The 18,224-nt window shown below is 33.5% G+C and overlaps 1 protein-coding gene across 5 annotated transcripts in view; it reads left to right on the plus strand.

The window, feature by feature from the left end:
* Positions 1-18,224, plus strand: part of LOC130893387 (pleckstrin homology-like domain family B member 1) — a 142,725-nt gene that overhangs the window by 111,610 nt on the left and 12,891 nt on the right. For all 5 annotated transcript variants that reach the window (XM_057799444.1, XM_057799446.1, XM_057799448.1 and 2 more), the window contains one exon: positions 5,768-5,834. In XM_057799444.1, the coding sequence (XP_057655427.1) occupies positions 5,768-5,834 (67 nt within the window). The remainder of the gene's footprint in view (positions 1-5,767; positions 5,835-18,224) is intronic.

Raw genomic sequence — 18,224 nt, forward strand, 5'->3', positions numbered from 1 at the left:
TCAAACTCTGTTGATAACTATCTGGAAATATTATACCTAAGTGAACAAATTGTTAAAATAATGGGGCTCATTTTCTTTCCAGGTTTTGAACTTAAGGAGGTAATAGAGTATTGACATTTTTGGGATATAATGCCGGTCTTCAAATAGCCAAAATGTTAACACAGAGGTTCTCACTTTGTAAAACGTAGATATGGAACCCATCATTAAGAATTCTACAGAGTTGAACTTAATGAAACAAGTGAAGATAATTTCAGTAAAATTAAATACAAAGATGAATTTGATGGTGCAAAGTTTTATTTGTAACTTAAAAACTAGAGTGGAAGTTTCATAACACTTTTTGTACTCATAGATTTCAAAAATCATAAAAGTTGTTGAAACCATGTTTTCCTTTTTTCTTGTTTTCTTTTCAACTTCATAGCTATGACAATGTCCTGGGAAACTTTAAAAATGTGACTGACCAAGTATACTATACAATTATTCTAAATAACTAGCATAATTTTCATCTTCCTCATAATCAGTGTTATTTTTATTAATAACAAGTCTATTTAAATCTGGTACATGCTGCATATATTGGTTTTCAACTCATTTTACGTGATTTATGACATTTCTCCAATTCTTGGTGCTAATGTTTAAACATTCTTTCATTGTCTGTCTTTTTAGTTGGGACCATATTAATTCTATTGAATTCAAAACACAGTAGTACGGAGGTAATCTTAAAACAATGTGACCATTCTTCTTGGCAATTTCATCTTCATATATTCTTTGGCATTTATTTTTGTTTCTAAAACCTCCATGAGTTGCTTTGAATTTTTGTAGAGAAGTAATTGTCAAAAACATTGTTTCCTGGTTAGCATCTCTTCTGGATATTCCCTTGACTACAAAGTCGGTTAAAACAGTTGCCACATACTTTATTGTTCAAAAAACTTTTATTTAAGAATAATTTGACCTTTAATACACCGCACAGTTGCACAACTCACAACCAACTACTAACTATGAACCCTACTAAAAGAACTTACCTGATGAATCTAGAAAAAAATATTTTGAATTATTTATAATACCCTATTTGTGTTCATTATTTTGTAAGTATTATTCGATTTAGTTAACGGCTTTATTCCAAGGGATTAATTTTGTATGTAATATTGTTGTTTATCTATACTAAATATTCTAATGTGGACCTGGACAAGTTGTTTGCTAATCAATTCGCAGTAGGGCGTCTCTTATCTCATAAACGCGATCAGAAATAATTCTAAATTATAAAAATGAATATATAGGACTATAAAAAATGTTCAAGATTGATACGTTAGTTTTCATGTAATGTTGTTTATCTACACTTTTAAATGATTCACTGATTCTGAAAATTAAATATTCTAATGCGGACCTGGAGAAGTTGTCTACTAATCAATTCGTATTACTAACAGATAACTTCTACTTAAATGAAACAAATTGTTAAAATTTTCAAGTGGTTCTTTCACACTTCCAACTTAGTTCAAATCGTGAGGATGAACGCAATTAGAAATATAGACAAGTTCTTTTTATCACACAGAATTTATTGCTAGAAAAATCAAAAAATAGATTTTTATGTTATTTTTATGTAATGTTGTTTATCTATACTTTGGAATGATTCATGATTTTGAAAATTGAATAATCTAATGCGGACCTGGACAAGCTGATGACCGGCATTATACTAACAGATAACTGATACTTAAATTGACCAGTGACAAGTTTGATACAATTTTTAGAACTTGTATAAAAGTCGAGATTGCGATGAAAATTGAAATCTCGAAATAGGTGAATCATTCCCAGTTGCCAAAATTTTAGAAATTTCAGCCAAGATTCTAGAAATTTTATTGTTCTTATTTAACTAAGTTATTTTAATACATTTCCCATTCACTTTTATTATAAACACAATGTTGATTCACCAAAAAAATGTGCTAAATTGATTTGGTTTACGTAAATACAAAATAATTATGTATATAACTACTGGTAAAAAAAAATTAATCGCGCTATTTATTTTGAGATTTTGGGCGTTATATTTAGGTGGAGTAAAATGCCAACAGACGTTTGTAAACATACGTTTGCGTTAATATAAATGCCTTCTCATATAATTTGAGATAAATTACTGTCAGGTGGAGCAGGTGGAGAAAGAAATCATTACACGAAAAGCAACTTTTCGCATTTTCATACTATAAATTTAATATAACATCCAAATCGTTTGAAATACAATTTAATTTATGTCATTTTTGGTCTAAACTAAATGAAATAAATAAAAACGATTTTTTCTTACCCGAAATATAAATAATTCCATTTGAAACATTTTCTTAATCTAAACGTTATCTCCTGCATGCTTCTCGCACACGAATAAAGTATCTGGTTCTTTCAATCTTTCTTTCCAAATGTGGAATCAACTTATGCATTTAATTTTATCAACTTGATATTAAAACAATCGAAAAAGTGCCTTCACAAGGAAGGAAGGAAACTTCTATTCCTTCTGGAAATCGATCAAAGCTTACTACAAAGAATTATTGGCATCATGAATTATGCTAATGCTAATAAACCATATGTAACAAATCTAAATGATGTTTGTACTGACACTTGAGGAGTTGATGGAAGGTACCACTACCCCAGGTACCAAGGGATACACAACCATGGAGACGTTCAGGCCGACGGCCGCTTAACTTTAATGTGCCACATGAAAAAGGAAAATTGTATGATAAATGGACCAGCGTGACGTTCATTATATAAGACTACGGGAGTATCTTCTTCGAGATTGTCTCAGTCTAGAAAATACGGGTAAAACAGTACAAAATATATTAATAGATATTAACAGTAGTATTGGCGACTATATCAAGCGGAATTATCTTTTTCTCAAGACGAAATGTCTCCTAAAAATGATAATATTCGGCTCAGGCTTTGTAGAGGATATAGGCATTGCCATATACATATAATATATATTATATTTCTCGAGAGGAAATATTCTGCCACACGCAAATAAAGGTTAAGATAACATTTTACAGTTCAAATATTATCCTCTAATGTATGGGTACTCTGGAATCCTTGTGGATTTTGTCTAGGCCCCAAACAAAAAGAATTAAGACCGTTGGTTTCAAATGTCGAGAAACATACTAAATAACTTGAAATATTCAGTCAGGTGACCGCGTCCTAAAAGGTTGACGCATGGTACTCTTAATTCAATGGGTCTGAAAACGATGTCGGGTTTAAATTGTTAAAGGATTGGGCACGCCATAACACACATTTCGCAATTTACCGCACGTCTCTAGCACTCATAATAGCGCTGATACGAATTTCTCAAAGTGTAATATTTTTACTACGCCCTCATTTTTCTTGCGACCCGCCAATCGCTCGGTTACATCACCAGCGCCGATAGATTCACGTCCGACAAGTTATAGCAGCATCCACACCGTAGATCAACCACATCCTTTAGATAACCAATTCATGTTCTCGTTTCAGCGCCATCTCTTGGTTCGTTACTAGTACTAAACGTACATGGAAACAACAGTTTCCTTCTGCTTTGGCGGTATATTTCAAATCCTTCGTTCAGTTATTTCTCCAAACGATCACGATCGTTTTGGTTGATGCAACTTCATTGAATTGTTTCGTAAAATAACTGGACGAAAATTTGTCTTAAATATGATGCATCCTTTTATATTTAATTCTGGGGAGAATAGGGCTTCAGAAATGTAACAAAAAAATGAGGCAAATGACAGCTTTTTATTACATTTGGAAAAATACAAAATAAACATAGAGATAAATACATGTTGATAGGTATACATTAGAGAATGATATCCACCACGATCGAAAAGATCTATTGTGGTCCTCATTCTTACTATGATACTGATGTTACTATGACATGTTTACAGCTGATATATTAATTTCTTAGAAAGTTCAGAATGTGCTATGGCTGTAACTACCAGAGATGTTCGTCTTCTATTTCATATGCTGCCAGTGTAGTGCTCTGTAATTCCGAAGTGTAACATACTTCGAGAGAATGTGGACAGAAGTTTCTTCCTCTGCTTACCTGCTAAGTCTAATGTCTTCAGGTATTCATTGAGGCGACAGTGCCCTAAATAAATACATAATTATTACAAAACTATCATTAGAGCAGTTTTTTTGTATTTTCTTCAGTATTTGTATGTCATTTTAAACAAGAGATAACCATCTAATCATCTTTCAGTCATTCATCTATACCTTTCAAAACTCTATTAATATTTTTAACAAAATTTTACATATTAATTATAATATTTAACAAGTTAGTTTGCTGGTAATGGTATCAAGGAAAAGTAATCCGTGTTGATAAATTCTTTTTTTTCCCCCGCGGATTTTAACATTAAAAAATCGTTATTTGTGGCAAAAAAGTAGCCATTGCAAGGGAATCTATTTGGGGCAAAAACCACGAAAAAACCCCTACTCCATTTATATCAACAAATCAACTCTTTTTCGTCAAAATAGCAGTTTACTCAATAGCATCTTGTCAAACGTTTTCCTTCATAATCGGCGCTGATGACGTAGTACCTATTTGGAAAGGATCTCGGGCGATATAATATATCCAGACTTCTAAACTCAGTAAGTTTGTTAATGTTAAGGCAGGGCGCAAATTGGGACACGTATCGCATCGTGTGAGATAGCGTGATACGAGAGACCCGACTTGTACATATTACACGTGCTACCTGGTGATCCGCATATTGAAACAAATAGGAAACGGTGGGATTTGGATTTCATTGGCAGTTTGCGACTAGCCAGCATCAAAAAATGTCTAGACATTTTTGACAATCGCACAAAACAATTGTTGTTATATTGAACTTAAGTTCTGATCAGAATCGGATAATTCTCAGGAGGAAATGTTGTTTTATTCATTGATGAGAAAAACAGTGGACAAAATGACTAAAATGAGTGATACTGATTTTGCTGATTATTTCCCTTACCGCCTCTATTAACTTTTCTTCTGTTATTTTTTGTAAAAAAATCAAGGAAAGACTTACTAGGCACCCACACGTGTGGCATAGCCAACTGTGTCTGAACTACAGCGGGACACGACACGTCTGGTAGCTCACGCGTATCAATTCAGGTCGCGCTGCGTCATCAATTTGCGTCAATGTATTCAATCTTGATATCTGATGGTGGCATTTTAATTTTTGATCCAAGCAGAACTTTTGATCAGGAATAATTTTTTTCCATAAAACCACTAATAAAAAAGTTTTACATATGGTTCCAACTTACGTGGACACACTGTATATGGTACCAAGTGGCATCGCGGTATCACGAAATGCATAGTTGTGACGCTAAACTTCGGTTTATTGACTTTGTTTTTCAGTGTATGACATTTAAAGAAAAACTTCCTTGTAATCTCGTCTCATGTAATCTTCTGTTTTAATAAATAGGGTTGAATTTATCTTTAGACTTTCCTTCATTGTGCCCTTAACCAACGCTTACTGGCTGAGGCAATTTTCACGCACACATATTCTTTCTAATTCCATTTCAGCAGCATACTTTTTTACGTGTACCAACTGCCTTGGTTCTAGTTACATATGAATTAAATGAATTTCTTAATAGAATTATTATAGTAATCCCCTGATATATATATATATGACAAATTAGTTGGCGAGATAATATAATTTCATTTCGCGTATCTCCAATTCGATACGTACAAGATATGAAATAAAACAATATACCTGAGTCAATATAATTTTTATTAATGGTATTTCTAAATGAACATTGAACACAGACAGTATAAAATGATTTTTTGTTGCAGTTGTATCGACGATGAACAGAAAAACGATTCCAAACAATCAATGGATGACCAAAATTCAAAAGATTTGGTGAGTACCTACACTTTCACGTCTAATAGTTCAGTAAATTAGTGAAAAAAACCTTATGACTTGATAATTCTTGAAAACTTGAAAATTTGATATTGTTTTACCTTTTGTATCAAAGTTTTTGGTGACTGTGTTTAATTTTTAGAAGTCTAAAACTAAAAAAATAATAAAAAACTATGAAATTCGAATAAAATCACATTAGAACACATATTTTAGAAACTTTTTAGCCCTTTTAAACCACCCTTAATGCAGGAAATTTAGAAAAAAAAGGTTGTTTCGTAATATTCTGATTAAATCTGACAAAAATTGAATAAAATTGGGATTTTTTTACATTGTAGGTTATAGATGATAATTACTACAACTCCGTATTTTCATAATGTTTGTTGTAATTTTCACTGTATTATGCTAATTATTTGAAAAATTGCGGCTTGATTTCCATTTTTATGGAAATGTTCAAACTCATGGACGAAAATATCACTTGTTTTTTTATTTTACGAGAACTGCTACTCACGGTTGAGACTAATAAAAACAAATATTTTTAAATGGATATGGCTTAATTGTTTTTCAAAATATTCTCCATTACGATCAATATACTTTCGTATACCTTTGAACCAATTGTCGTGGCATTTTTTTCATTCCAATTGAGGTACCTCCAAAACATTTGAACGCACCAACCGCTTCTTCAGGTGTAGAAACATGTTGACCTCGCAATTTATTTTTGATCTGCGGGAATAATAACAAATCATTGGGTTCTAAACAAGGACTGTACGGCGGATGAACCATGATTCGATGTTTTGACAGTGTAAAGACAACTAATGCTGCTATTCAGAATTGTACGTTCTACGTTGCTCTAATGGAACGGTGTGGACAGGTCACTATCTTATAGACGTCTTTTGAAGCACTGCGATTGAAGTTTTTTAGCTTTTCTTTGCACCAATAGACCAGAGCGTTTTTTTGAGTTATTGTCAAATTATGCGGTATCCGACGCGAAAAAATCTTTTTCTACGACCGTGCGTTTTAACCCACTTTCCCGCACGCATTTTAGTTTTGAAAGTGTCACTTTCCCGCACTAGTGCGGGAAAGTAAAATTATGCAAATTTTGTCCTTATTAGATAGTTTTTTACTTCTGAGATTATAACTATTGTTACTACAGGTAAATAAATATTTACGAAATAGTCCATCAAATAAAATTTAAACCTTTTCTAGCTTTTTGTAGCATTTTTAATGTTTTGAAAATATAAAATAATACAGATATTTTTTATATAACCATGTAATTGTTACTAAAACGTTAAACTTGTTCAAAACGTCTTGGAAGTGACCGAATAAGTGCAATCTTCTTCTAAATTAAACCACATTAAACCGAATCCGATAAAATAATATTAATGGATTCATCCGACTAAGAACTTCCCGAAGCCATTTTGAGGGTTGCAAATGAAACTAATTCCGAGCTGTTACTTGCCAAATGACTTAAAACCGTTGCCGTCATCGTCATCTTTATGCGACCTGCAACCGATGCCATCCTCTTCGACGTCATCTACCTTCCAGTTGAAACCAAATAACTCCACTGGACCGGCAATTCTTACTAGTCTACAGAATACAACAAATTGTGTTTTCAATATTAATATTTATAATAATTAGTAGTTTTTAGTTAAAGTTTTGTATATTATTATGTGTGTTGGAATAAAATAATTTTAGAAAAATGGGTTGGTATACTTTTTTGTATATACGGTCGTAGAAAAAATAATGTTCCTAACTCATGCGTAAAGTGTCTTTCCCGCACTTGACCGCTTGCCCGAACTCCGCTCCGCGTCGTTCGGGACAACTGCAGTCGCGTGCGGGAAAGTATCACTTTCCGCACTTGTTAGGAAAATAACTATTTTGACAGCGATCTTTCAATTTCAGTTTACGCACAGTATCGATATTTTCTGTCACAACAGCCGATTTTGAACGACCTCCACGAAATTAATCCTGTAGTTACAGAGGTCGAGAAATAAATAGAAAGACGTGCTCGCCGCGATTGCAGGCTGCGCTGAACATAGAGTGCTAGACTAGATAAAATACAAAGACGCGCATAAATAGAGGCCGCCGGTCAACGTTCACGGCTTACGAAAAAATTTTTCTGAGACACGATCTTTTGTTGTCGGCCTTTTTCGTAGACAACGGCGGCGCCCCTGGCACTAGCTCACGGCGCATCAAGGCGCCGCGGCGCACAGTTTGGGAACCACTGCTGTAGTGACAACGATTGAATTCGGAAAACCAGCGAAACACGGTAGATCGAGATGGTTTAGTTGCATTCTATTGACCAAGATAATTATTTCAACTATCTGTAAACAACTCAAATAGCACTCGTTGATGTCAATACGTTCACCTTTAAAAATGTCAAATTTTATGATCGCAATGTTAAATTTCACATATTCACATCAGTGTTGCCATTTCTTAAGTAACAACTCTAGTAAATATAGAATAATATTTTGTTGAGAATTGATCAAATTGACAGCTGACCCGACCTTGACCCTATCCTTTCCTCACACTATTTTGTTTTATTCAGGATGATTCATTAAGAATGTCCAATCTCTGAACTGTAGATTCTAGACCTCAAAATATGATGATTCTGCTCAACATGCCTTATGCAAATATTGCTAGTTTCCGAGATACGGGGTGTTCAAAGTTTAAATTTAAATTTTGATTTTGGCAATAATTTTTTATGTTTTCACAATTTCTCTTTGAAAATTGGCAATTTCACGTTTTTTGGCATAAGGAATCATAATTTGCACTCTAATTTAACATTGCTAATAGAGTTACACTTGTTTTTGTTAATTAAATCAAAGTAAACTTTTTTGGGCTAAACTTCAACTAAAATAATAAAAAAATATTAAAAAGCGTTAAATTCTACAAAAAAAAGTTACTCTTCTTTGATTCAACGTGTAACTCAATCGGTTATCGAATTATTTGCTTCTAAAAAATTTTATTATTCCTTAAATATGTAACAATAACAAATTTGTGAACAAAAATAAAAAACTTTAAAGCAAATGCTCAAAATGCCCACCATTTACATCAATACACTTTATGATCCGCTTTCGTAAAGATCTCTTAATATCAAAATCACATTCGTGAATTAAGCCGTGGTTTAATTTTTCGTATAAGTTTCGAATAAGTAATTTATTAATAATTTAGTAATTAACAGGTGTAATAGTTATTTATCAAATAATACGGGATACGATTTGTGTGTTTGTCAGTCAAATTATAGTGGTCCAGCTGCGGCTCGAAGATATTCAAAATTATACCAATTACAAACTGTACCTACCGAAATCTTTACAACCGCTTAGGTGAAAAGAGCTCTTTACGCTCTAAAACTGAGCACGGTATAACAGGAAACAGGTATAACCCAATCATCTATTTTTAGAATACTGAAGAGAGAAAAATTGCATCCATATCATTACACTCCTGTTCAGAATTTATTACCTCAAGATTTACCTAAGCATCTACAATTTGCCCATTTTTTGCAAGATAAACAAAATGTTAACCCAGATTTTCTGGATACAATTCTTTTTACTGATGAGGCAACATTTACCAGACAAGGAATATTTAATTATAAAAATAATCATTTGTGGGATTCTGAAAATCCACATACTATGAGGGAAACACATTTTCAGCACGAGTTTAAGGTTAACATTTGGTGTGGTGTAATATGTGGGTATTTAATACGTCCTTTTGAACTGCCAACCAATTTAAATGGACCTCTTTATTTAGATTTTTTTCAAGAACATTTACACGAATTACTAGAGTGTATAATCATAATCATAAAGTGTATTGAAGTAAATGGTGGGCATTTTGAGCATTTGCTTTGAAGTTTTTTATTTTTGTTTACAAATTTGTTATTGTTACATATTTAAGAAATAATAAAATTTTTTAGCAGCAAATAACTCGATAACCGATTGAGTTACACGTTGAATCAAAGAAGAGTAACTTTTTTTTGTAGAATTTAACGCTTTTTAATATTTTTTTATTATTTTAGTTGTTAGCCCAAAAAAAGTTTACTTTGATTTAATTAACACAAACAAGTGTAACTAGCGCCCTCTATTAGCAATATTTGCATAAGGCATGTTGAGCATAATCATCATATTTTGAGGTCTAGAATCTACAGTTCAGAGATTGGACATTCTTAATGAATCCTCCTGTATAGAGTCAAAGCGAAATGAAATGGCGACAGGCAAACCTGCTCCAATTTGTAATTTCAAGAATTGTTAAGTATTGAGCAACAATCCGACGATTGTTTAGCAAGGGTTTTGTTAATCGAAACAAGTATTGTCAATCGATTCAAAAGATATTTTTTTAAAACTCAGTTCAATAAACTGATCATTTTACAACTTTGGATTTCATTATTTCTCAACAAAGAACCCAAACCCACTGAAAATAACAACATATTTTCTCTATTGAAGGCTCTCGTTGATCTTAGTATATCAGAATTGATTTTTTTCAATCTCACATTGCCACTTTTTCGACTGGTTCATTGGCTTTAAATATATTTTCACTTTGTGAGATTCTTCTGTAAAACTGTTCTTCACTCACCTAAAGTTAATAACATTTGGGTGCACATACTGATTAACAATATCACTTTTTATAAATAACAAGGTTTCAAAAATCTAATTACTGTTCCATGACACATTTGGAGAAAATTAAGATATACGGATTAATGGAAAATGTTACAAGAAAGGAAATCTGCCACTCTCAATCCCACATAATGCTACTAATTAATAATTCATAACTTCATTATTACTTTATACCAGCATATTCCAAAAACGATTCACAATATCGAGTTTTACCGAAGGTACCTTGAAATTTTGCTTGATAAATCTAATATTGAAAAAATTATGGGCAATACTTCTTGATACAAACCGTGTAACTAGCACCCTCTATGAGTGTCAGATTTAAAAATAAATTCATGAGATGTATCAGAAATTTGTATAAAATTTTATTCCAAAATTGCCAGTAGTTTCGCTTAAATCATAAAAAATTATGTATTCAACATGTTTTCCTTAACGTCCTTCACCTTGAATACGCCCTACGAAATTTTCTTACTAAACCAACCCCAATTTTTCTCATTTTTCTACATATACTAAAGACGGGGTCACCTTTTGGTCAATGACTTTCGCTAACGCTTCAGTTGTAGTAATGTATAGATGTTGCATCTTGATTCGTTTTTAACTTGCGCTTCATGTGGTAAAGGCAAACTTATCATATTTGTATTTTAAAAAAGGGGACGGATCTCTTTTCTCATTCCTGACCCATTAACAATAAAAAATAGACACCACTTTGTCACTATATTCATCTTGGTCGAAAAATGGAATTTAATCGCGAACATTTTCATGCAATGATTTGCTATGAGTTTCGACGTGGCTGAAACCAACAGCAGTGGGCCGATCAACTCGTTCCGATTTTTGGTGATGAAGCACCATCTCTAGCCACCGTGTTTCTCTGGTTTTCCGGATGAATTTCGTGAAGGTCGTTTCAAATCGGCTGTTGTGCCATAAAACATCAATGCTGTGCGTAAACTGATATTGCAAGATCGTCATGTTACATACCGTGAAATTGAGGCATGCTTGGGCATTGGTGTGAAACAAATTGTTTGCTTTGGATATCGCATAATTTGTAAATCGCTCAAAAAAAGCTCGTGTTGACTGGTGCAAAGAAATGCTGAAAAAATTCAATCGTGGTGTTTCAAAAGACGTCTATAAGATCGTGACAGGCGACGAATCAAGGATCTATGCATACGAACCCAAAACTAAACAATAATCGACTGTTTAGGTCTTTCAAGACATTCCAAATCCAACATAAGTTGTTCGCGTACTAAGCAATTCGAAGTAAATGATTACCCGTTTTTCGGAATAACCTGTCGCCACCGTTCCATTAGAGCAACGTTGATCGGTCATTTCTAAATAGCACTTCAACATTTGATTGCCGGAAGTGTTCGAAAAAATCAGGGAGGCCAAACGCATTCTCCATCTCGGCAATGCGAGCTCACACACAACAGTTCAAACAAGAACGTTTTTGAACAGTCAAAACATTGAATTGATGGGTCATCCGCCGTACAGTTCTCATTTGGCACTCAATGATTTCTTTTTATTCTCACAGATCAAAAATAAATTGCGAGGTCAACGTTTTTTTACACCTGAAGAAGCGGTTAATAAGTTCAAATCACATGTTTTCGAGGTACACTGTATAACATTTGCGAGACCGCTATAGCAGTGGAAACATTAATTTGGCTTTAATTTCCTGAACGCTCTATATTTTAGAGATTTATTGCATTCACTACTATTAGTGTATCTAGATTAGGTTTCATTTAATAGATCTATTTTAGAACCCCTAAAAAAAACAAGAAATAAGTAACGTTTAGAAATAACTGGGGACAGGTGGAGTTTAGAGACTCTTGGCTTGTAATCGGAAATAAACAGCAAATATATTTAATTTTGTCTTTCCATAACAACAACATATTTTTTAAAAATGGAATCGGATATGTCAATCACTTAATATTTTTCTATACATCGTTTTCGTAGGTTGAAATTTCACACAGTTCTTGGTTTCGATCCAAATCGATGTGACTGTTATTCCTACACAAATTTCAAATGTCGTCGAACCTTTTCTTTTAAACTGACAATTAGAAATATTTACAAGGTGTCTAAAAAAAACTCTATATTTGTTTTGATAACTATGCCACCACCTTGTGTGGTGAATTTATTTGCTATTTAACGATCCAAGATCTCATTCGAAAATGAAAACAAAATGAAAAAGCCTGTTAAACACTCAAAATTACATTGTATGACACGTGATTCGATAAACGGTATATTAGTTCATAAAAAAATAATTAAATTCAAATAACTAAATGACGCACCAACACGCATTTGTTGTCCCATGACTGGGTGTGACGTTGTGTGACGTAGAAAGAAAGTAAATAGACTTAAGTGAGGTTAAATTGTCTTAGTGAAACAGTAGCTTTTTTTCGACATATGAGACCGTTTTTCCTAGATTATTGCGTTCAAATGATCCCACAACTCTATATAGCATTTGCTATTGATTGTGTCTCTTTTTGGAGATAGTCCATGAACAATATTCCATGCGCATCCCAAAAAAAAAGAAGCCATAACCTTTCCAGCTGAATATTGTGCCTTTGGGCGCTTCGGACGTAGTTCATCGGCTGCAGTCCACTCAGATAATGATTTCAGAGTGAAGTAGATTCACGTTTCATTTATTGTCACATATCGACGCAAAAATCTGATTTATTACGTGTAAACATGACCAAACACTGCTGTGAATCATCAACACTTTGTTGTTTTTAATCGAGTGTTAGAAAACGCGGCACCCACTAAAAATTCACGATTAGATATAACCAATTTGTGAACTTTGATGTTTTCTGGAGTAACCATCTCAATTGGACGACCAGAACGTTCACCATCATAGGTGGCTGTTGAGACCACGTTTAAATTCAGCAAACCAATAACAAATGGTTCCTCTCGATGGAGCAGAGTCCGGATAACACTTTTGAAGCCATTGAGAGCCATCAAGAAGCAATGATAAATTAACACACGAAATTGTTTTTTCTTGCCAATTGAAATGTTACACATAGTCTTCTGAAAGTTGGTACTTCATAAATGTATCACGTATTTGATAATGGCAGCGCCATCTGTGTGTCAGTCACGACTTATTGAGTGATGTATTATAAACCACTACTTAATGCTATTAACAAGTCTCATACAGCGTACCAAATTTGGTATTTTAAAGTTAACGGGTTGTGAAGAAAATAATTTTTTCGTAATCAAGAAGGTATAAAGATAAATTATCCCTAATCGTCCTATTTTCAGCCTATTTGTCCTCTCTGTGACGTTTCTTATGCGGGGCACTTTGTATAGAGTCTAAATTATTCCAACAGTGAATTATTAACCATAATTTATCGACAATAAAGTAATGTTTGAATTCTTACACTCTATTTCGAGAATATTGCACTTCCGCATCATTTGGCGCAGTTTCTACTAGAATATCAAGAAACATTCAGATGCTTACAATTGTTTCCAAAAAACAATTAGGCATTTGAAATTTGAAAAAAAAATCATCTATTTTAGTCGTATTCTAAAACAATGACGCAAATTTTAGTTAAAAACAAAAACCGTAGTATTACTAAACTAAATTTAATACGGTATGTCGTATATTAAAAAGAAAAACATACAAAGTGTGTTTTTAAAATTGTGATGTTATTTTTATCTGTTTAACGACGTGTTACGGTTGAAACTGAAGCGGAAAGATTGATACGATTTTTATTTAACATTTTTATTCAATTGCAACAGTTAATTGGTAATAAAATGTTTTTTAATGTTCGATTAAGTAGTAACATTTTAACTATACGATCATGATGAAATTATAAATGGATTAAGTGTTTACGCATCTGAAAAATAAACGTTGATAAAAAAGTAAAGCAGTAGCTACAAGCTACAAAAAGCTCCTGAAATTTATTGAAGTACCGAATAGTTCGGGGTCTTGAATGTTTTCAAAGGAAAAAATTCTAATTTAATTTATTGAACGCGTATATCAATATATGGAAAGCTTGTTAACTACAGATTAGATATTTTAGGTTAGATAAGCTAGGGCGTAAGGTCATGGATTTACCTCGCACTCACAAAGGTGTTCGGCGGTTTCTTTTGGTTCTTTATAGAAGCGAAAAGCTGTTTCTCCGATGTTCTTCAGATGGTAGTTCACGGGACAGTGCTCAGTAAGCATACCAGTAACTATCCTTAGCTCGTCTTTGTTCAATGAAAGGGCCTTTTCAGACCAGTTGGTGGAATAGGAAAGAAATATTTTTTATTGTTTCAGACCTGGGATCTCATTCCATGTTTTTAATTTCTTCTCGTTTTCTCACTTCTTTATGACCATCACTTGACGGTTTGTAATGAAACCTATAAAAGGTTGTAGTCCTATGAAAGAAATTGTCCAGCCTTTTTACCTGTACCCACATAAAAGTATTGTTTGCTCCAATTGTGTTTAAAGCTTCGATGCAGTTCCATACTAGCTTTGATTCAACTATAAAGAGTCAAGTGCTTGCAGGGCTGCTCTTCTATCTGATTGAAGGTTGTGATGCAATTGGGATAGTGAGCTTGGCTCCTGGGCCATATATTTCCTACCCCTACTTGTCCATATCCCGTTTATCTACTAATGTGCGTCGTTGGAAGGCATTATCTGCATTTGTCAGCTGTCGACTTGTAAACCATAGTTTGTAAGACATTGAAAAACACCGTTGAACATTAAAAAAATCGTAGCGAATCTAAATTTGTTCTTGAGGATTCGAATCTCTCAATGCAAGCGCTTTAAACAGGCATAGATCATCATTAATTTAGTTGTAAACAAGCTTAGGTAACTTCGTCTTATTTTTGGATAAAGCCCATTGGTAAATAAACAAAACCATGGTTAGTAGGGTGAGACTAATGTAAGCCATACACGCCACGGTCTACTGGAGAGGTCACCTGTACAAATTTAATAGTGCAGGTCATCGAAAGTAGGTACGAACTACAAACTGGACAGGTGTTTTCCCACATACTTTCCGATTTATCTGCGTAGGAATATCTTCGAAGATAGACCTCTTGCTAGAGGATAATCTGCAACACATACACGATAATCTTTAAAAGTGACTGCAATGTAGAATTTTTTAAGATTTAAGTGCTTGCAGGGCTGCTCTAGTGAATATCTTTGCATTGCGTTAGGTACGTTGTGTGCAGCGAGCTGCGCATGTAAGGATGGCGTTTGTTTTCCGCCCATTGGGATAGCAAGATTGGTTCCTGGGCCATATATTTTTATACTTCTTGGTAAAGCATAGTTTGGAAGACATGATGTCTGAGACCATACCTATAGACACCTTACATTTCTTTAGTCCAGTCAGGTCGCCGAGCTTCTTGTTCTGTTCCCTGTATGCTTTGATTGCCCAATTTATGGCTTCACTTTGTATGAAGGTTTTCAAAGGGGGCAAGTCTAAAATGACTTGTAGTGCTGCCCTGGGACGTGACCGTGTCGCGTCTGTAGTCTTGAAAACCGTAATAAATTATAAATGGGTTCCTAGCGTAAAGCAAGAATAGCCAAAGTTAGAGGAAGTTTTAAAAATCCTTTCCAGGCATGATCTCAACCTTTATCTGCTGGTTTGGATGGAGGTTGGCACCATGTTATGTCTTTCCTATGCTCTTATATGGCACAGAGGCATGGTTGCTTATAGAAAATCTTCGTTTGGAAGCGATTGAAATGTGGGTTCATCGCCGTATTTTAAAGATGAGTTGAGTCTATAGAGTTACAAGCACCGAGGTTCTAAGCGCATGAACAAAACTAAATAGACAACACTATAAGGCGACGTAATTTAGAATACTGCAAGGCTAAATAATGGATAGGAGAAGTATAAGTTGATGCTCAACGTCGTGGTTAAAAAAATATTCGTTAATGGTTCGAGAAATCAACAGCTTTTCCGCGCAATAGTAAATCAAGCAATGATAGTCAACATAATAGCTAACAAGGGAGTCAATAGTTGATAAAGGTCACGGCCCGCGAAGAAGAAAAAGTAATTTAGATGGCTAGCCTTTGGCATCCAGACGTCAAGAACCTTTAGGATACGCCTCGTAGTACTGTCTTGGAAGCCTTTCGTAACTGTTTCTTGTAGCTATACCAATGAATGTGATTGATTTATTTTTATAAATAATATGGTGTGATATCAAACATATATATTCATCATTACAACCGAAAGTAGCACAAAAATTAACCGTATTCTTTTTTAAACTCTGAAAAAATGCAAAACCAATCGATTTAATATGGGTGCAAATAAAATGGATACTTGCGGGGAAAATACATCGTTTGACGTGAAATGCGACAACTGAAAGTAATATAATCCTCGCTTCATTTACATTTGAGTTTATTTGTCATTTAATAAACAAATTTTGTAGATTCAATATCAAAATAGAAATTCTGCATATTAAGTTTTGTGGATAAACTATTAAATTATATAATTCGAATTTTTACGATATGTTCAAACATTTATTTCATTCTCAGCCCACGTTCCTGGACTACCACAATAATTTAATGTTCAATTTCTTGGCAATAGAAAAGATATTAAATTTTTTTTAAAGGGAATAAAGCTACATGACTGACAAATAAATATAAATAAACGTAATATAATATTTTTCTTCTTCTACCACGATCGAAAGTACGTACTTTCGTTCCGAATACAAGGACGAAATTTACTTTCTGTGAATGCATCACATGCACGGGCCAAAAGTAATATACTAGTTTCCTCCCAATATTATAAACAACGCATTCTCATACACTATGAGGGAAGTGTGTAAGAATTACCAAAACTTACCCTTGACGAAGGGTTGTCAACTTAGATAGGAACAGTTTATGCAAGCATTTGCCGGCTAAAATTTGTTAAAACAAAAAAAAATTATAACATTTGCTCTGATTTAATATTTTTCGAAACTTTTCCGTAGTACTGTAGGTGGCAAACCTTTACCACTGTTTCCCACCTATTCACTTCGGATATGTTGATTGGTTGATTTGTCCATAAACACACGTTGGCGGTAAAACAAAAATTAACATGAAACACGCTTTTAAAGTTAGTTATACCTAAAAGTGAAACATAAATTATAATTTAAAAAAAAATTAGTCCTAAATCTTTATATCACAATTTTGAATGAATTAAGTAAATTGGGAAATGGAGAATAAAGGAAAGGGAGAATCTATTTCTTGAGCTACCATAGAGACATGTACTGTATTGATATTGCAATCACCTACATAAGAGTCCCAGCGTGAAAAACTACCATCCATCTTGTCGTAGAGAGCTATTTCGATCTTATTCAGAAAATGGAAAAAGGAAGGAATAATAAAAAGGGAAATCTTGTTCAGTAAATAGTTTTCAATAATCGAAAAAATCATTCGGAAAGTCTTCAGACTCAGATATATTGGTTAAAAAACACAAAATTTAAAAATTTTATAGAAAGCATCGCACACTTTTATAATTTTGACATTTCTTATCAGTAAATTTATTGATGCCACGAACTATTATTTTACACCCAAGTTTAACTATTGTTTTTTAATTTTTTTAAATTATTTTATGTAAAGTTTCCCTCATAAAATCTAACTTCTTAAGATACATTTTAATGTAGTAATTTGAACTAAAGAACTAGAAGAGAAAAATAAGTAGCATAGGCAAGTAAAAACAACGTTGCCAGTTCGTCCGTAGTTTTGCCAGTTTCGTTATTTTTCCCATAGAAAGTGTCCAATATTATTCTACGTTAACTAGACTCCTGAGCAAAAAAAACTGTAGCTTCCATTCTTCTTCTGATTGTAGCATCTCAAAACTATTAGGTTTAGCTTTAT

This window comes from Diorhabda carinulata, chromosome 4, assembly GCF_026250575.1.
Source record: "Diorhabda carinulata isolate Delta chromosome 4, icDioCari1.1, whole genome shotgun sequence".
Taxonomy (NCBI): Eukaryota; Metazoa; Arthropoda; class Insecta; order Coleoptera; family Chrysomelidae; genus Diorhabda; species Diorhabda carinulata.